This window comes from Pichia kudriavzevii, chromosome 1 (assembly GCF_003054445.1).
Source record: "Pichia kudriavzevii chromosome 1, complete sequence".
Lineage (NCBI taxonomy): Eukaryota > Fungi > Ascomycota > Pichiomycetes > Pichiales > Pichiaceae > Pichia > Pichia kudriavzevii.
The window spans coordinates 1,201,200-1,220,986 of NC_042506.1; the positions used below are offsets into that span (position 1 = coordinate 1,201,200).

Sequence of the window (19,787 nt, forward strand, 5' to 3'; positions counted from 1 at the left end):
GTCAACCTTGAAAACTATGGCTCAGAAATTATCCCATTGGAACAACTTTTTGTCTCCTTGGACTGCGATGTTTCTATATTCAACTCTAAGTCTAATAAAGCTTATAGAAAAAACCTTGTTAGAATCGTAGACATGGAAGCATCTTTCCCTTTGCCATATCGACGACATGACTGGTGAAACCCTGATTTACCCGAAAAAGTCTCTAAGAGTGTACTTCAGTTTCAGGATCCCTCACTATATTTTAGATGATTGTTGCGATCACCAGCTTGTCGAACATTTGAAAGCACCGCCTTCTTTTGGTTTGAATTGCTTTGATTCCTTTAGTAAAAGGACTCAAATTGTTCATGATTTTGCTAAGTTTGGTGAGTTTGTAACTTATTCAATCAAAGCACAATTTATGGGCGAAAAATTGAACGCAAATGAACACGAATTTATTTTATTAAAGAAAACGCAACATGCGTTTAGAGTTGGAAAAGTACATCAACTTGATGATCATGTTCCCTTTGGCACTACAATTGAACAACTCAACACACTTGAGAAAGCTGTTTCTGATTCTATTGCTGAAATAAAGGAAAGAAAGATGCTTTCGGACATTGGAATTGAGAAGGAAAGTGATCAAAGTGACATACTTTATAGTTCAATTGGAAAGCAAAAATTCTCCTACAACGAGGATCCGGGTCAAATGACTGATTATTCAAAGTATATGAATTTTGATTTTCCCAAATCTCTTTTCTCGTCTGTTTCTGGAGTTCTTGAAATCAAAATTCATATTGATAAGCTTGCAGCTCTTCCTGGCATTTACGAACTTGATGACCTGAATTCTCTGTCAAATACTAGAGTACCCCCGGTAGTCGAATTAGATTTTGAGTTCAAACCAACTAAGCCAAAAAGCAGTTCACATTGCCCTTCTTCAATTGATATCGAACCAGTGTTTTTTGCCGTTGATATGCAATCCGAAGGTAAGATACCTTTTGTTTTTGATAACTCATTTTTAGCAATGGATAAAAGTGAAATTATGTCAAAGTTTGCTAAATTTAAAGCATATCATGATGAAATGACTAGGTTACAGGAAACTGGTGTCTGTGTTCCCAACTTTTTATCAGAGACCTTGATTTCGTTGAATCATTTTGTACACCATGAAACCCCTGTAAAGGACATCTTGGAAAGGCAAACTATAAAGTTAAATTGGAATTATGACCCAAACTCAAAATCGTTTAAATGTTTTGCAGATTTTCCGTTAAAGTATAACGTTGAAACACTCTCCAGCCAGAAGTTTACTCTAGTTCCAGGATTCCAAAACTGTCTTTTCGCAAGATTGTATAAGGTTTGTTTCAACATTAAAGCTGGAAATGGTAAATGTGAATCAGTATCGTTGCCAATCAGTGTTCACTAAATAATTTTCTAAGAAAATAAGAAAAAAATAAGAAAAAAATAAAGTCACAGGATTTCTTATGACTTGTCTTGGTTTTTCTAGGTATATATATTTATGAATTCGTATATAACATGCTATAATAAGTTGATTCCGTAAATTTTTAGTTAAAATGTTGATTATTAACATAGTATCTTCTTGGTGATTTTACCTAGTTGTTAAAAAAAAGATTACGAACTCTGCAGTTTCAGCCTCGCAAATAAAATGCTACTTTCAGTAAAAGGTTTGAGTAGAAAATAATTTAAGGGCGCTTTACATACCCTAGAAGAAACCCTTTAGTGATGTAACCATACCCATTTTCTCTAAATATACATGGACGTATGTGCTACTTGAATTTTACAAAAGATTTGTTTGTTGTTATTTTCTTTTTTCCCATAGTAAGTAGACAGTAATCATGTAAAGTAGCACCAGCTTTATTTATACAACCACTAAAAACGGAAATTACAAAATCGCTCTGGCGTTTCCTTTATGACTTTCATCAACTCTTCCGAACCTCAGCAACATATACTATAACGTAAGGAGTAATTGAACAGCAAATCACACTTAAAAAGCACACATGAAATTCTAGCAGAGAATAAGTTGAAAACATTGATACGCAACTTTTTCCGTAGAATATATTGGGCCCTAATATAACCTGTGTTGTATACCATTCATGTGTAAAAGACACTTGGTTTGAGGTCAGTTTGGTTTCTCAGTGTAATCAGCAAAGGCTCGGAAAAAACCTTAAACCTGTTAATGTCGGTATTTATGATTTGTCATGCAGTTTAGTGTGCTTGTTTTCATGAAGAAATCATTTACTTTTCTTTTGCATGTTTTGTTGGAAAAAAAATATCTTTGACACATTTGGCGGAAAATGGTTCAATCTAACATTCGTACATTAATTTTTTCCTCTGAACACTACGGAAAACTTTAGAGTTTTTTTTCTGAAATGAGCTATTAGACAAAAATAGTACCAATTTAATAAATTAGTTGTTAAGAATTAATTGTTAAGCACTTCTATCACTTAGAGTTGAGAAACTGCCGTGACTCAAAGTATGTGGATTTAGTGGTCATGTTTTAGCTAAAATAACAATTAAGGGATATCCCTAAAAAAGCATACTCTTTCTCTCAAAAACATCTACATTCTCTTTTCTATTACTCGGAAATAACAAAAATGACCTGCAGAATAAACTTCTCCCAGCTAAATTACCAGAACCACATTTCAGTGCCGCATAATAAAAAAAGAATGGTTATCCTTACTCGCACGGCGCAAACAACTGTTGCCCGGAGTTAATACTAAAAGGCACCAAAAGCTGCAGTCCATAGCCAAAACTGTCCCCAATGTCATGGTTTGCCAAACATATCCGTCTTTCTAGCTCTGTTATACTCCTGCTTGTTAGTTAAAAGGAGGGGACTTAGAGCAAATACAAGAAAACTGAGTAACTTTTTGCTTCAAATAAGAGATTAGTCATCGGACTGGTGTAGACATTTGTCGTGATTGTCCAGTGGAATTTCACTCCCAATCCAGAACTTTCAGACAACCCTTTTTTTCTGTAAAACTCCATTGTCTAAAAAATTACTAATTATGTACCCTTACAAATCAGTCATTAATTAAAAAGTTGACTTGTATGCATAATAATTTACCCAGGTACCACTCTTATAAATTGATAGTTAGCAGTTTCTAGTTTCTCTGCTTCTCTTTCGCATAGTTATGCTTTTTCAATTCCGTTAGCTCTATCTAAACCAAAGGGAAAGTATACGCCTGACAAATAGTAGAAAATACCGTTCCGAGATGAATCCATTTTACGACATATTACCTTCATATCAGTTGGATAACCACATTTACAACTTTTCCTTATCTAATAAAGAACCACATTGCCAACCACCAAACTATGAAGAGCTTTGTTTCTGTCCAATTTCTTCCGACAATCCGGTGCAGACTTCAATATTTCCCAGCAGTGCTATGAAACCCACCAACAATATTTCCAAGCCAAGACAAAAAAACTTGGCATTAAAGGCAAGCATAAGGTTGCAAAATTCCTCCACGACATTCACTCCGGGCGATACTATATTTGGCTATGTTCGAGTGAAGAATGAATCCACAGCAATCATCTTACTGGAACAAGTAATTGTGTCCTTGGAATGTGAAATAGGAATGTTCAGTCACAGATATAATAAATTGGTCTCTCGCAACATCATTAAAACGGTTGATTATGAAGCTTCTGTAAGACCACCTTATCGACGGCGTTGTTCCTAAAACCCTACTATATCCCAGTGAGTCAATTCAGTTTCATTTTCAATTCAAAATTCCACACTACACACTTGATGATTGTTGCTCTCGCCAATTCATTGAGCATCTAAAATTGCCTCCATCCATGGGTCATCGGCATGTTAATGTTTCAGAGAAAAAACAAAATTGGGTAAACGATTTTGCCAAACCAGGAGAGTATGTGTCGTACTATTTACAGACAAGTTTTTTTGGCAGAGAAACCTATATTGGCAAACAAAACAAACCGGAACCTGACTTATTCCAGGTAAAGAAGATATGCCATGAACTAAGGGTAGAATTGCGTTCACATGGGAATGATATTACATCAAATGGTACTACAATTGAGCAATTGAACGAAATCGAAAGATACGTAGTTAAATCAATTGCAGAGATGGAAGAGAGAAAGATGCTTTATGATATTGGGATTGAGACAGAAAAAGAACAGTCAGACATTATAAACAGCACTCACAAAAAAGCAACATACCAGCTAAAAGAGGGCATTGTGGCATTATCTAAAGGAAACTGTATTGTGGACATTGATTTTAAAAAAGGCTTCTTTTCAAATGTTTCAGGTATCTTTACTATTATCCCCGAAATTTGCAAAATGAATACACTCCAAAGCTTCTATAAATTCGATTCTTCTTTCTCTCAGAACCTTCCCAAAGTTAAATTGGAGTTGGAATTCAAGCCTGCAAATCTAAGTGACAAGCCTGACTATCCAACGTTTATTGCCATCGAACCCACACTGGTAATTATAGATATACAGTCTGAAAAACATCTTCCTGTCGTTTTCGATGACTTTTTTTTACTTCACAATAAAAAAGAAATTGTCTCATACTTTAGCAAGTTTTTAGTCTACCTGTCTAAAGTTATAAAGCTTTCAAAGCAAGGTATTCCTGTTCCAACGCCCTTGATTAAGACATTAGATTCGTTAACGCACTTTGTTTACCAAGAAATACCAATAAGCGGTTTATTTAGAAAGCAAAATGTTAATTTGAGCTGGGAATACAATAGGTCCTTTAAATCTTTCAGGAGTACAGTGGAAATACCTTTAGAATTTGACATTAAGAATATTACTAAGCATAAAATAACATTGTTGCCTGGATTTCAAACTTGTCTTTTTGCAAGGCTACATAAACTTGAATTAAACATCACAACCAAAACAGGTAAAGGTGGTGTTACTTTTTTACCTATACATGTTGTTTGAACCGATAAAAAAAGAAAACCCTTATGTTTTTAGTCTTTGTTTAATGATGATCAGCATAGTGTCAACGAGAATCTTAAAATTACCCGAGTTTTTTCAGGTCCTCTGTTAATGTAACTCTCTTTTTGTGTCACCTCGCAAACAAGAATCGCGAACTTACATCAAAAAAGCAACAGCTATATTGCCTGAAAGCTTGAATATGTCACATTTTATGTTGCAGTAGGATTTGTTACATCAAAATTATTATTTGAAAATCTTTTGATATTGACACAAATGGAGTTTGTAAACTCTTTTTGGCTACCAAGAATTGTACATTTTTTCAGGGGAGAAAACTTCAGCGGATGGTAACAATAATATTTAATTTGATTGTATAGATGGACAAGATTCGGAAGAAATGAGGCATTAAAAAAAAAGGCAATCGAGGTTACATTAGTGCAGCTCCTGTCAAGACAAAGTCAAATCCATACTTTACAACCTTTGAATAAAGAAATTTAAGGTTTTATTGAAAACCCTTTTTGTTTAAACGACCAGCGTACGAAATTTATACTTTTAAGTGAATAAAACTATTAATCTCCAACTATCGTTAGTTTATTTGCTTGAAAAGCAGTAACACTGGCTGAACTAAGTTAAATCGTTTGCTAAAAGGATGGTTTAGAAGTGGTATTAACAGACCGAATTTGGAAATTTCCCCAAAACTTATTAAGACCAGACGGTTTCCTTACGATAAAACTTCCGTTCTTCATTATTTACACCCGTCCACACGGGTGTACAGTAGCAATAAAAGGGAGATAACATGATACTGAGAATGTATCTTGAAAGGTTTGCTTATCTTGAGAGAAAAACCAACAGTATTCACCGAAAATACTTCTTTTGTTTCAAGAACATTTTGATTGTTTTTGTATACTTAACACTGTTATGCAGAAATGAGCCTAGAACTAGTTTACCTTTTCAGTATCTCAGTAGTAACTCAAAAGGATGGTTAGAATTGATCTCTAATCTATACATAGCAAAATAATGAGATAGAAACAACTCTTCTGTTACAGTTTTATTTGTCTGATGCCAAAGGCTTTGTTTTTTGTTTTCAAAAATGCGTGTTTGCAAGAATGTTAAATGCAAAACTGACGATTAATTTTTATACTAACTAGTTGAAAAACTGTTTGGAAGGCACTTAAAATTTCGAGGTTCAACTAGAGATACCACCATGAGGAGAAGAAGCAATCAGCAGTTTTTTTTTACCTTCCTATGGACAATATCAATATTTCAAATAATCAGCAAAAGACGTAACTAGGTTAAGAAGTTGTCAGTATCCACCAAAGGTTCAGGAATTGTTATTTTTAAGTTGTTACTTCCGTTCAACTATACGATGTTTCAAACTGAAATGGATTAGTGGAATTTGAAGTACAAGTGGTTGGCATATTTTTTGGAGGAAGGGTGAGCAGCGACAGAGAATTAATGCTAGCAACAACTTTGCTGATGTTATTACTGCTTTCTAATTTGCCGTAGATGAAATAAAAATCAAGTAAAAAGACTCCAGCAAAGGACAGCAATATGGACATGATATTGATTTTGAATCCACAATTCAAAATCGACAAGATACATTAGTAAGAAGACGGTGTAGCTACACAATCTACACAATGCCATGCACTTACTATATAAAATTAAAATTCTTATATTATGGGAGAACAATTTATTCGCCTTTAAGCTCTATGTATGCTACAAATAATTTTGCCAATTATCTTTTTTTATGACTCACGTCTTTGAAGCAATAGTTAAAATTAGTTCCTTTGCAGTACATGCTTATTTTTTTGAAGATTATAGTGTAAACGTGAGAAGGTTGTATCTTTTGGCTTATATAATAGACAGTTTTATGAAATCACCAAAAAAATGATGATAATGTCTCCTACGTTTCAGACACGGTGAAAATGTAAAATATTAGTAATTATTGGATATTTGTTTGGGGTATTACAGGCATTTAAACAGATATGTGCATACCACGACCTTTATTAAAACGGCAAGTGTGGCTATTTCAAAGGTTAAACCAGGCTATGCAAAATCCCAATCCTACATGGATATCTACCAATCTAATTGTGACAGAAAGCCAGAAAAATTTGAGGTAGGCACATTGAAAACTATCTAGTATCAGCTAAAATCTCCAAGCAAACTAGTGATGGAGTTTTTAGTGGTGCTTTGCACATCCCAAAGGAATGACATTTGTTCAATCAGTAAAGGAAAGTTTGGGAGTCACTAGACTAAGAAAAAGTTATATTCCACAAATGACCACAGATTACCGAAGCTCTTAGATAGTGAACTCAAAAATCCTACATTTTTATCCGTGTTTGGCTCAATCTCAACGAATCTTTCGGTGAAGTATGGATATATGCACTAATTTGTATTGTAAAGAAGATCCCTGGTAGAAGGTTAAGGATAGAGGGAGTTTGGAAACTTTTCACTCTACAGCTGGTATTTCCTCATCCAGACGGTAAGAACCAAAAGACAGTTAATGAGAAATCTATATAGCCGATATTTATAGAGAGCCGACTCGCCAATGTGAACAAAAACTATTCAACATGAGTAATGCGAGAACAAATGACAAAGCTAATTACTATGCGAAGTATTACAATGTACTTTTACAAAACCAAAAGCTGGCCAATGATTGGTTTATCTTGTGTAAGATGGAAACAAATTAAATCAATGGAAAAAGGATATACCTATCTCTGATGACAGATTCCAAAGCACTCCTGTAGGAAATCTTCTGGAATCCATATGCGCTCTACATGTTCTTGTCAGTAAGAATCGAGACCGCGGCCAAAGACTAAGTCCGAGAGGTAAGAAAGTGCATTGTTTTAAAAAGTTTTTAAGGATGCACCTCAGAAAACTGTTGAAAGAAAAAGTATTTAGAGCCCCTTGAGACGGCCATCCGCTTGATGATCTTTTTGTAAGACAAAATCAGTCTTGTATAGCAAAACGTAAACATCTATAGTGAAGTTGCATTAACATAGAAAGTGGTGGTGACAAAGGTTGTCAAAAATTGCATTTTCTACAATCATAAACAATTGTGGTCAACTAAAGCAAGAAATACAATGAAACTGGCACCTAAAAGTGCGCCGCTTTTTTTTTTGTTTGCGTATATATCCAGAAATGGTGAAATAAAATCCTGAAAATTATTAAAAAATAAGACTAGACAACAATGATGAATCATTTTCTTTCGATTTGTAGTTGCATAGCAAGATTTGCCACCCAAGTTTTGTTATTTCTTGTTCGTGTTCTCTTTCTTGTCTTCTATTGCGTTAATTCTTCTGTAATCACCTTTATATATTATCATGCAATTAGTTAATGTTTGCGAAAGAGAGCAAATATACGACATATTGCCGTCTTTTCAGCTACATGATCACCTATACCATCGTCGTGTAGTTGAGAAGAATGAAACAACAAATCCTCCAACCTACGAAGAAAATTTTTTGCTGGCTTCTCCTAATCAAAGAGCAAATCTCAGAAGCAGTTCACCAATTGAAGCACCTAAGCTTTTAGATTGTATTGATACACTACAGCAGGTAAATAAATCCATTGAGAGTGTGATTAAGTTGAAGTATCCCACAAAAGTCTATTCACCTGGAGAAATTATTTCAGGTTACGTCCACTTAGAAAACAACGGTAACACAATTATTCCTATAGAGCAGATAGTTGTATCATTGGAGTGTGATGTTGGTATTTTTAGTCATAAGTATAACAAAGCAATTACAAAAACAATCATCAATATGATAGATTTAGAAGCATCAATTGTGCCTCCTTATCAACACCTTTCTGAAACCTTGCTCTATCCTAAAGCTTTTATGAAACAGTTTTTCCAATTTAGAATACCAAAGTACCTTCTTGATAACTGCTGCGAACGTCAATTGACTGAGCACATGAAGGTGCCACCATCTTTTGGTTGCAAACATATTAACATTTCAGGAAAGAAAATTGATGAGGTTAAAGACTATGCAAAGCTTGGTGATTATGTTTCATATACTATAAAAGCGAAATTTATTGGTAAGACCCCACCTAATTATACAAATAAAGCGCATAAGTCAGATTTTGTACTTCTAGCTGGTGTCTTTCATGATTTCAAAGTAGGGACGCATTTGACGTTTAGTGATCATATCCCGTATGGCACTACTAATGAGCAGTTATTTAATCTTGAAAAGTACGTTAGGGAGTCAATTGAAGAGCTGAAGGAAAAAAAGATGTTGTTTGACGTGGGGATTAAAGAGGAACATGATCAGATAGATATAATCTACAGTTCAGTAGGAAAGCATAAATGCCAAACCAATTGTGACTTGCAAGTTCCAAAGAAATCACAAGAAGTTACAACACGGGTAAGGAAGCCACTTTTTGGAACTGTATTAGGTAATATTAAAGCTACAGCTGACATTTCCGAATATGTTACTATTCAGAGTTTTTTTGCATACTCACATACATCGTGTCCGTTGACCTACCCAAGCGTTACACTTTCCTTGGAATTTCAGCTAATCAATCAAAAGGATGTGAAGGGGATTCCTTCCATTATAACAATAGAGCCTGAAATAACTGCTGTTGACATACATGCAAATTATAAGCTACCAGTGGAGTTTGATAGTTCTTTTATCAGCTTGGGAAAAGAAAAAATAGTATCACAGTTTGATAAATTTAAGAGGCTGCAAGCTGAAGTAATAAAACTTTCTCAAGAGGGCCTGGATATCCATCCACGACTATTTAAGCTATTGGATTCGTTAACTCAATTTGAATATAGTGAAACTAAACTTCCAAACCTATTCAAAAGGAAAACTTTAAACCTGGTTTGGAACTATGACTCAGCCAAAAAAAGCCTCCAATGCAATGTTAGGATGCCATTAGAGTTTAACTTCAAGGAAATTTTTAATAAAAAAATAACGTTAGTTCCTGGGTTTCAGCATTGTCTCTTTGGAAGAATGTACAAGTTGGAGCTACACTTTACAACAAAACATGGAAGGCTTAAACCAATGACACTCCCGATCACAGTTATATGAGATTGACAAAAATAGAAAAGACGTAGCAACCCCATGATGTACTGTTGTTCAGAAGAAAAACCGGCTCTCCTCAGAAACAGAGTATAATTTATCTTCAGTCACATTTTTTACCGTATGACTAAGTTCTCGAAGAAAAAAAGTTGCTAGCCAATATTCCTTCTACTCATTGACCGTCCAACATTTTTTTGCTCTTTGATCGTTGCAAACTAAATTTTCGTACTTATAATATCCTTGAAACAATTTGTGAGCTATAAACATTGGCTCATCTTGGCATGGGTAGCACAAAGTTATATATAACGCGGTTCAAAAGGTTGCTCTTCACTAGAACTCAAGGTACACTACTGAAGTCGGAACAGATGACATTCGGTTACCGCTCTTACTAACTTTTTTCTCCATTTGCGTACTAGATATTAAGCTATTTCTACCCTTTTGACGTACCATTATTATTCTCTTCTATTTTTTATAACTAATTACTCAGTTTTTCAATGTCTATTTTTGATATTTTAACGTTATTCTGAAAATGGAAATTTAGTGATTTTTTTTCATTTTCCACCTCTAGTCGCGAGAATGACAAGTTTGGTGATCTTTTTTTTCAAAAATGAGATTGATGGGTTAAACATCATCCCTAACCACTGCGACATCGAACAGTGGAGCCCTAAATAAAACACAGATGTCTCGTACAGATGACTTTGAAAAAAGGAGAGTTGAGCTCTACAAAGCTAATTCACGTGCTTGGGCAGGTGAAGATGTTTTCAAAACTGGCGCCAGTCTAGACACAAGTTTAAAGAAAAATACGGCCTTTATTAAAAGAATTAGAGCTGGGATAACCAAAGAGAGTGAAAAACAGTTTATTGATGGAATCAGATCGACATCGCTAGAAAAATATCTGAATGAGATCTCCTCTGCATTATGTGAATCACTAGGTAAAGTTTCTAAGAATGTTGATCTCCAAAGTGCAGTAGAAGTTGTGTCTTCCCTACATCAACGATTTACAACGAAATTCACGCCTTTTATTGAACTTTATTTTGTTAATTCATTTGTGCATCCCACCGAAAAACTAGCCAAAAAAGAGGAAAAAGACCAGGCTACCAAAACTCGAAATTTATTAAAACTAACAATGGAATTGTATTTAACAGGAGTCTTTAGAAATCTTGATGACATGCCGGATAGTGAATTGCCTCTGTTCCTGATGAAGCTTAAGAATGCTAAAAAGGGGGACATTCCAGTGATTATTCCTGTTTTAAAACAGGTCATGAGCTACGAGCCAGACTCTGGAATAACCTTATCTGTTATGACTTCGTTCTTGAAAAGGTTTGGGAGTATAATCTTTGAAGATAACCCGAGGCACGAAGAAAACTATATGATCTTTATACGAAGACTATTCAAATCTTACACTGAAAATGCAGTCTCTTTTACTGAAAAGTACTATAAGAATATCATCAAGATGAAAGCTACTGCGAAGGTAATAGCAATAAAGACTGGTAAAATAGTTGAAAATATGGAAAACACCGCCGACGAACTGGATCTTATTTTTCAAGAGTTCAAAGGATATTGCGAGTATGCCTGCCCTATGGTTGGTGTTGAATTGCCAAAACTTGAAGCGGAAATGGAGAAGGGTGAGACCTCCAAAGTAACATTGGTACAACAGACGCAAAAAAGCAATCAATTATGGGACAATGAAGATATGAGAAGATTCTACGAAGATATTCCGAACTTGGAGTCTATTGTATCCAAGGAAGCGATTGAATCTGTCAATTCTAAAATTCAAGTCAGCGATGTTAAGGGTGCCAAAATAGTAGACATAATATCAAGGTTAGATATAGCGGAAACCACTAAGGATGTTGACGACATTGTCGTTGATTTTTGGGAATGGGGGTTGAGTAATAGGGCATCGAGGAATAGATTGAGTAAGCATATTGTCGAGTTAAAAGACGTGTCCAAATTTAAAAACATTGCAAGATTCTTGAAGATTAACCAAAAATACTTTGAAAAATGTATTGAGGATTTAATTACTAGGCTAGACAAAAGTTTTAGATTCCAAATACATCATGATACAATTACAGAGAAAGACATTATAATTTTCTCAGAATTAATCAAATTCAAAATGGTTCCAATCCATGTTATTTTCCACAAAATCAGAACATTAATTTTAAATATTGAAGTAAATGGTAACATTGATTTGTTATCTTTAATGTTTGAGGGTTGCTCCAAAATATTGTTGTATGATGATGAGTACAAAGACTATACCAGAGAACTAATACAGTTGTTGGTGCAACTTTATAAGACTAAAAAATTCTCCCACAGTGACAAACTGGCCGTCAGGGTTTTTCTACTTTCATTGAAACCGCAACGCCCAAGGGCACAAAAGAAAATGGAATTGTTGAAGGAAGAAAGATTTCTACTTTATTTGATCAAAACCCAGCTTAATAAAAAGACCTACAAGATCGTAAGTAATACGATTAAATGCGCTGATTGGAACAATCTTACAATCTACAATAGAATTGAAAAAATCTTCTCAAATGCTGCAGATGTCAGCTACATGAATATTAAATATTTGGCGTCTATATTCAAGGATTTAACTTTAAATTCTAATCACTCATTAAGAACTGTTGTTGTTGACCAAGTGATTGAAGATATAACAGTTGGGTTGGAGAATAATGATTATCAAAGCTCGAGAACTAGGATAGCGCAATGCATTTACTTCACTGAATTTGTGAATCAGAATATCATCAGCAAAGATTTGTTAGTTCCAATGTTATACAAAATTGTATGTTTCGGACATTCCAACAACTATCCGAATAAAAACACGTATGCTGAGCTTGACCCTCCTGATGACCATTTCAGAATCAGATTAGTTTCTCTAATGTTAAATAGGTTGCAACCAGATATATTGAAGAAGAATCAAATCAGTCTCATCATAACATTTATAAAATTCTTCAACTATTATATTTTTACCAAAGATCAGCCCTTGAGCGTTGACTTAGATAGCAATTTGAATGAAGCATATGAACACTTGAGAAAGTACTGGAAAGTGGACAATGTTACTAAGCCTAAGTCATATTCAGAAGCGGTGGCAGAACTTCAAAGTGCACTATCAACTAAGCCGACAGAAAGTAACGAGGAGAAGGATAAAGAAGCATTGGACGAAGATGATAATGATGCAAGTGAGGCCAGTGATGGCAGTGAAGCTAGCTCAGAGAGTGACGAGGAAGATGATGAAAGCGATGGTGAGGTTGATATGAATGAAGCAATTGGATTGAAGCCGGTTGTCCAAGATAACAACTATGATGAAAGTGAAAGTGATGATGGAGGATCTGGTGAGGATGAAAGTGACGACGATAGTGAAGATAATAGTGAAAACGATGATTCAGACGAGAGTGACATTGAAGAGGGTAAGCATGAGGTCGTTCTAGATGATGATAATGATGACGGTATGGACGATCCTGACCAGGCTTTCCATGAAGCCAAGCTAGATATTGAATTCAAGAAAATACTGGACGAGAGTTTACAGGGAAACAATTCCTCATCTTTGAACAAAGGTTTGTTGAGTGATAGAATCGGAACGCCAGAATCAATCCTGTACAAATTGAAAAATTCTGAAGACTCGAGTCCTGAGAACAATGATAAATCTGTTGGAAGAATAAAGTTTACGTTACTAAACCGAGCAGGAAAGAAGGTTCAACCGAAAAACATTCTTGTTCCTGAAAGTTCGAAAATTGCTATGAATGTGACCAAGGAGCAAGAGCGCTTGCGTGCAGAGAGAGACAAGATCAAGAATTATGTCCTAAACAATGCTTGAGCAACACGTTATGTATAAATCCATTGCTGTGTAAGTAAGAAAATACATATATAGAATTGAACGGTTTGAGATGGAGCAATCACCAACAAGTTTGTCGTTCAGTGCAAATCTTTTTTTTTCACTAGTTACAACGTGTCTATATGGCCCCAAATGTCCAATAGTCGATATGTCAGAGACCAAAACAAATGGATAAAGTTTAGTATAGCATAATCGTAACTATAGTCAAAAACAGAAACGTGACACGCATACTGGCCTATTCACGCATCCTTTACAGCAATTCGTCCAAACATGTACCGTATAAACTTCGGTCTGTTGGATTCCCCGAGCTATGTTCCCTACATGGGGATAACTAGGAGCAAGGCAGCATCCAAGACGGTCAGATTTGACCTCTCCTGTTAAAGGAAGTTGCCCCAAAAAAAAAATTACTGAATCGGGTAATAAAATATCCAGGCGGCCTTATAGAGCATTTGGTGAGAAATGCGACTTTCATACTGCAAGAAAAAAAAAAGGAGAAAAAAAGAGGTATGTATGGTTACGCAGCACCTACTTCTCCTTCCTCTTACAACCCCGGTGGCCGACAAACTGTGCTAGATACATAGCCACTTTGTTTACTTGCAAGAAATTATCGTTTCTTTGGAATGTCAACACAATCTATCTCTCCCATCCCCCCATTGTGATGATGTAGTCTAGAGTTAAGAAGTTGGCGAAGTGGTCTATTGGCTGTCTGCCCCCCGAAAGAGTCTCTCCAATTTATCACGTATAGCCAATTATTGGCAACATCCGAAATTTTGTATGGCGCGCGGTTTGTTAGAGAGACGCTGAGAGTTGAAATGGATGAGAATGGGAAGGAGCACATGAGGTAGGAGAAGGTTTCCAGGAGAGAGGAGGTTAGACTCAGAATAGTAACTCAGATATGTCTACCTTAAACGTATGTACACTAACGGTTTTCTGTGACAATGTCCTTTAGAAGGAGCAGGCTTGGTACAGTTGGGAACAAGGTGAAGCATTGAAGAATAAAAATTATTCTGCAAACAAACACACTCAAGAGGATGAAATAGTGACTCAACACAACTGAGCAATTGTTTTCGCAAGCACGACCTTGTTGTTCTTTGAAAATATATGAGGATACTCTGTTGAATCCAGCATGAGAAACGTGTGTTGGAGTTTCTCAGGAGACTATATAGACTCTTTGATCGAATTACTAACATTTACCACCACGATACATTGAATCTAGGTTTTCAGATACTCTGCTTTAATTGCTGGTGTTGCATATGGTTTTACCCACGACCTTTCCTTAAAGGCAGCCCATGCTAAGAAGAAGGAAGAGGAGGAATACCAGAGAAAGATCAAGTTGATTGCTGAAGCAAAGGAACAGTACAAGTTAGCACATCCTCCAAAGAAGGACGAATCTGCAAGCTTTGATTTAGAGAACCCAAACTTGGACTTTGCTAAGGCTATTGAATCTGCTATTGCATCTTTAGATAACTAATTCTAGATTCCAGAATTGGTTTTCCCATGTGCTATATTACATGTTTAATATCTACATTCCCTTCACATATTATTTATTTTTTATAAAATTTAACCCTTTCAAAGTAGAATCACTGAGAGAGATATTGGAGTAACACAGTCTCAGCTACACGGTATCCACAAACCCCATATTCTTATAAATTGAAAAACTCCCTCAATTCTCGGAGGCGGAGAAAACATGACCTCGCCTTGGATTTTATTAATTCATTAGATTTTTCCTTCTCTGTGGAGTAGAAGTTGTATTATCTTGTATTGTACTTTATTCTCTCAGTCATTGAAAAGGCCGGATTACTTGATTTAGTGTGTCTTCCATTGACCCGTTTGCTATCTATTAACTTGGGATACTTTTTTTAGTGTCTACTTTGCATTATTATACACTTGGAAGGTTTTTTGCTGTATCATTATACTATATTGATTGATTTATCATTTCATCTAGTATGTCCAAAAGAATAGTGGCCATTACATCAAAGTTACTCGATGGGAACATTCTTGCGAGGCCAAATGTCACGTTGAAAATTAAATATACATTGCCATCCATACAAACGGGAAACCAGAGGGCTGGCTTCCATTCTTCAAGACAAAAACATAGAACAAAAAATGCCAACATTTCATTTTCGAACGAATACGGATCTTTCAAGAACTCTAACTCATGTTTCACCAAAATAGGTTCAACCAGAAAATTTAGCTCTTCCACAGACGAAGCCTTTCGTAGATTTCGTAGCTTTGCAAATGGTGAGCAATTCACTAAGGTATTTGTTGATTCGGCATTATCATATACTGTTTCGGTTGCTTATTCCCCAAAAGATAGGTTGAAAAACAATGCATCAGCAGACGACGGAGTTTATGATGATGGTGAGTTTGTCCAGAACTTTAAACTGTTGAATGCTAAGAATGTATACGAATCTCCAACAGGTGAAGATAACTATATATTGGCATATACTGAAATTGGTATCGTTGTTGGCGTATTGGATGGTGTTGGTGGGTGGGCTGAACAAGGTTATGATTCGAGTGCCATCAGCAGAGAGTTGGCCAACAAAATAACTAAAATTTACTTGGAGTCACCAAAGTTGACTCCTATGGAAATATTAAGCCTAGCTTATGAACAAGTGAAGGAAGAAGGGATAGTCAAAGTTGGTTCAACAACTGTTTGCTTTGGTATAATTGACGGTAACAATGGAAGATTGTCAACCTTGAATCTAGGTGATTCATGGTTTGGTGTTTTCCGTAAGGACGAGAACGAAAAGTATAAGTGTATCCAACAATCTTCAGAGCAGGTGCACTATTTCAACGCACCTTATCAGCTATCAGTAATCCCACAAGATTTCTTAGATGCTGCAAAGAAAAGAGGAACCGCTTATCTAATGAACGAACCTGATGAGTGTGATAATTATGAATCTAAGTTACGCAGTGGTGACATTGTGGTCTTTACAACCGATGGTATGGTTGATAATATTCTTCCAGAAGATATAGAACTTTACTTGAATGACAATGTCAATGATGGTGTCAACTTAAATGAGAGCTTGGGCAGCCTAAACAAGAATCTAGTTCAGCAGACTACAGTGTTGAGTTTAAATACCAATTATAAGAGTGTGTTTTCCCAGAAATTAACTTCTCTGACTAATCAAGATTATATTGGTGGTAAACCAGACGATATAACTTCAGTTATGGTTTATGTTAAATAAGTCAACATATGTAGCATGTCTATTTTTTTTTATATTTATTATAATATATTATTCTATAGTTAATATGTCCTCTTCGAAGCAACCTAAGGGGGAAACGACTTTGAATTGATAAACGCACTTTTCAGGTTCAGTAACCAATTTGATTCCCAATTTGTCACCGCAAACAATATCAACAACCGCTTCTCTATAAGGACCATTCCAGCATTTTTCCCCTCCTGTAAACAACAACTCATAATTTTTCTTTTCCTGTGAATATTGTATATTCTCAAACCTACCGATTCTAGTACTTCTACCATCGGAATTAATTTGCTCTACGGTCGAAGTCAGGCAAAGCTTATAATCATAATCGCCGATGTGTGATGTAACACATTCAGCCATTGCACGAAGTATATCATCGGGGCCGTAGTTTTTAGATAATTCATCATTTAGTTGATTTAATTTAGACCTTTTCGACTTCAACGTTGATTGCACTTCAGAAATTTGGTCGTCAATTGATGAATCGCTTTTCTTCTGCAAATTCGAAGAACCTTTTTCCACCGTTTCTAAGTTTGTTTCTGTATTAATTCCGAGGAAGCCCTCAACAATTTCCTTGCAAACAGTACCTAATACATCCATTATATGGTCTATTACTGTTGGTTCTAATTCTGATTGCTTTTTTTCTGATTTTAGTTCTAGTATGCTATCCCTCAAGTTCGATATTTCTAACTTTGTTGAATCAAATTCACCCTTTATCTTAATGATTATGTCGTTAAAGTTAATTCTCGTATTGTCAACGGAAGCGGCAAAGTTAAGATATTCCTGTGCAGCACTTTTTACTGCCGGATCATTGAAATTATGGTTATACTCGTTGTTCATTTTCTGCAAAACTTTTTCTAAAGATTCTAATTTTTCAATATATTCCTTCATTTGTGACAAAGAATTAGCTAGTTTGATTTCGGTCTCATCAAGTTTCCCCTCCACATTCTTGAACTTATCCATAATGAAGACCGCATTTTTGTCCATGGATTTCTTTTCCGTTTCCAATTCCTCTAAGAATGATTGTAGTTCGTCAATATCACTTTCAATTTCATGATACTCTCGGTTTAGGTCTTCCTTTATTACTTTTGCGTGGTCTATCAACTTATTCTTGAGTATTAATCCCCTCTGGATGTTCCGGTTGTGTATTTGGACATTCTCTAGCCATTCTTTCCTCAGCTGTTCACATTTATTTTCACAAACTCCTTCTGGTTCGTCGCTACCGTCACAACAAACATCATAATCACAAACGCCATCATCGACTTTCCAACTTGGTATGTAGTTACTCTTGAAGCCCTCGTTCAAACAAAAAAACTGAGAACTGAAGCAGGCATTTGTCCCAGGCTCATCAGAACCATCAGGACAGTCGCAGTAATCATCATTTATACGGTCATATGGTATGACTATCTCTGGGTTGTTCAAACAACGCCAATTACCATTGGGGTCAGGTTCATAAAGGTGAAGATTTTCTGGTGATATACCACGCAGTGAAACTGCACTTGCTGTCCTTAATGAGAGCAAAAGAATTAGCAACGTGTGCATTGGTGCCTATACTTGCAGTTATGATGAAAGAGAATCTGAAATGTACATCTTCATGTCGTAGTGGTGGAAATTTCAGCCCCTGTTACCTTGCATTGCATTGTATTTCTAAGAACAGGTAACTCAAGCGAAGATTAAAATTTTGAGTCCGCCAACAACCTGAAAAATTTCTTATCGTACATTTCCTAAAATTGAAAATTTCTTGGTCTGTTCAGAGAAGAAGAAAAAAAAAAGCCAAGCAGCATTGGAAGCAACTAAATTGTAGCAAAGAGATTAATTGATTTTCCCCTTATTAAAATAACTATATAGTTCGATTCGAAAAGTCATAAAGCATTAGAAAAGCCAACTCCGGGTAAAATATTTGGGCATTTAAAGAAAAAGAAAAAGAAAAAGAAAAAGAAAAAGAAAAAGAAAAAGAAAAAGAAAAAGGAAGAAGACACAAAGAAACAAATCCAAGACAATATGCTATTGGGTTGGAGGATGCAAGTATGAATGGTAGTAACTAGAGTGTTGATGCAATTTCAACAATGGCGGGTTCGAGGAAGGTTCTAAATGATTTTCACTAGAGAAGGTACCGTTTGAAGGTTGAAGGAAAATAGCGTGGGATGTACGTCTAACTAAATATGATACGTAGTTGTCATATTGGTTAGGTATATATCGTTGCAAAAGATAAAATGCAGGAACAACAACGTATTCTAATGGTTCTAGAGTTCGAGAAAGTGATCTATAATAAGCCGGTTGCATTTTTGGTTGTAACCGAATTGGGGTTGGTAAGAAACGGGTAACAACGCCATTGTTCTGCGTATAGTCAACCTGAGCAACCTCTTGGCCTGCAATGGCGGTGCCGTGTCTGTAGATGCAGTTTCTGCAAGATTTCACACAGTTTCTACACATCGGCCTTGTCTCGTCGCATTTGATTCTTCGTTTCCGACATGTCAAACACCCGGTTTTACTTCTCCGGGTAAAGGCCTTCTTCCTGGCCTTATTCTGCTTCCCCATCCAACGACGCAAAGGAATGGACCAAGTTTGTCGATATCATCTGTAAAATACAGACAACTACACCAGCCTGTAAAGGAGGTGGGGCGGTGTCTCCACATTTATAACCAGGGGATCTCCCTTTGGAGCGCAATGTGGATCCGACAATGGAGGCCCTTGTGGCATCACCTTGTTGTTATTCGTCCTCCTCTGGCAAGATAATACGTCTTAAAGGGGTAGAAGGGGGATGTAAAAAGGGTCATAAATTAACCCCCTGCATATTTCAGCTATTAAAGAGATAAGGATATAAATAAAATACAAACATACATCATACATGGAAGCTTC

General features: G+C 35.8%; 8 protein-coding genes across 8 annotated transcripts; 6 read left to right on the top strand and 2 right to left on the bottom strand.

The window, feature by feature from the left end:
• Positions 1-166: 166 nt before the first annotated feature.
• On the top strand, positions 167-1,393 carry C5L36_0A05510 (uncharacterized protein; the record flags this gene model as incomplete). The annotated part of the gene is made up of 1 exon (XM_029463572.1): positions 167-1,393. The coding sequence occupies one exon, from the start codon at positions 167-169 to the stop codon at positions 1,391-1,393; it is 1,227 nt and encodes a 408-aa protein (XP_029319432.1).
• Positions 1,394-3,783: 2,390 nt separating this feature from the next.
• On the top strand, positions 3,784-4,884 carry C5L36_0A05515 (uncharacterized protein; the record flags this gene model as incomplete). The annotated part of the gene is made up of 1 exon (XM_029463573.1): positions 3,784-4,884. One exon carries the CDS (start codon positions 3,784-3,786, stop codon positions 4,882-4,884), a length of 1,101 nt encoding a protein of 366 aa, XP_029319433.1.
• Positions 4,885-8,201: 3,317 nt separating this feature from the next.
• C5L36_0A05520 (uncharacterized protein) lies at positions 8,202-9,905 on the top strand (the record flags this gene model as incomplete). Its single annotated transcript, XM_029463574.1, has 1 exon — positions 8,202-9,905. The coding sequence occupies one exon, from the start codon at positions 8,202-8,204 to the stop codon at positions 9,903-9,905; it is 1,704 nt and encodes a 567-aa protein (XP_029319434.1).
• A 670-nt stretch (positions 9,906-10,575) lies between these two features.
• On the top strand, positions 10,576-13,704 carry C5L36_0A05530 (uncharacterized protein; the record flags this gene model as incomplete). The annotated part of the gene is made up of 1 exon (XM_029463575.1): positions 10,576-13,704. The coding sequence occupies one exon, from the start codon at positions 10,576-10,578 to the stop codon at positions 13,702-13,704; it is 3,129 nt and encodes a 1,042-aa protein (XP_029319435.1).
• Positions 13,705-14,617: 913 nt separating this feature from the next.
• C5L36_0A05540 (uncharacterized protein) lies at positions 14,618-15,193 on the top strand (the record flags this gene model as incomplete). The annotated part of the gene is made up of 2 exons (XM_029463576.1): positions 14,618-14,632; positions 14,939-15,193. 2 exons carry the CDS (start codon positions 14,618-14,620, stop codon positions 15,191-15,193), a joined length of 270 nt encoding a protein of 89 aa, XP_029319436.1.
• Positions 15,194-15,668: 475 nt separating this feature from the next.
• C5L36_0A05550 (uncharacterized protein) lies at positions 15,669-16,913 on the top strand (the record flags this gene model as incomplete). Its single annotated transcript, XM_029463577.1, has 1 exon — positions 15,669-16,913. The coding sequence occupies one exon, from the start codon at positions 15,669-15,671 to the stop codon at positions 16,911-16,913; it is 1,245 nt and encodes a 414-aa protein (XP_029319437.1).
• Positions 16,914-16,961: 48 nt separating this feature from the next.
• C5L36_0A05560 (uncharacterized protein) lies at positions 16,962-18,470 on the bottom strand (the record flags this gene model as incomplete). The annotated part of the gene is made up of 1 exon (XM_029463578.1): positions 16,962-18,470. One exon carries the CDS (start codon positions 18,468-18,470, stop codon positions 16,962-16,964), a length of 1,509 nt encoding a protein of 502 aa, XP_029319438.1.
• Positions 18,471-18,932: 462 nt separating this feature from the next.
• Positions 18,933-19,466, bottom strand: C5L36_0A05570 (uncharacterized protein; the record flags this gene model as incomplete). The annotated part of the gene is made up of 1 exon (XM_029463579.1): positions 18,933-19,466. The coding sequence occupies one exon, from the start codon at positions 19,464-19,466 to the stop codon at positions 18,933-18,935; it is 534 nt and encodes a 177-aa protein (XP_029319439.1).
• Positions 19,467-19,787: the final 321 nt, after the last annotated feature.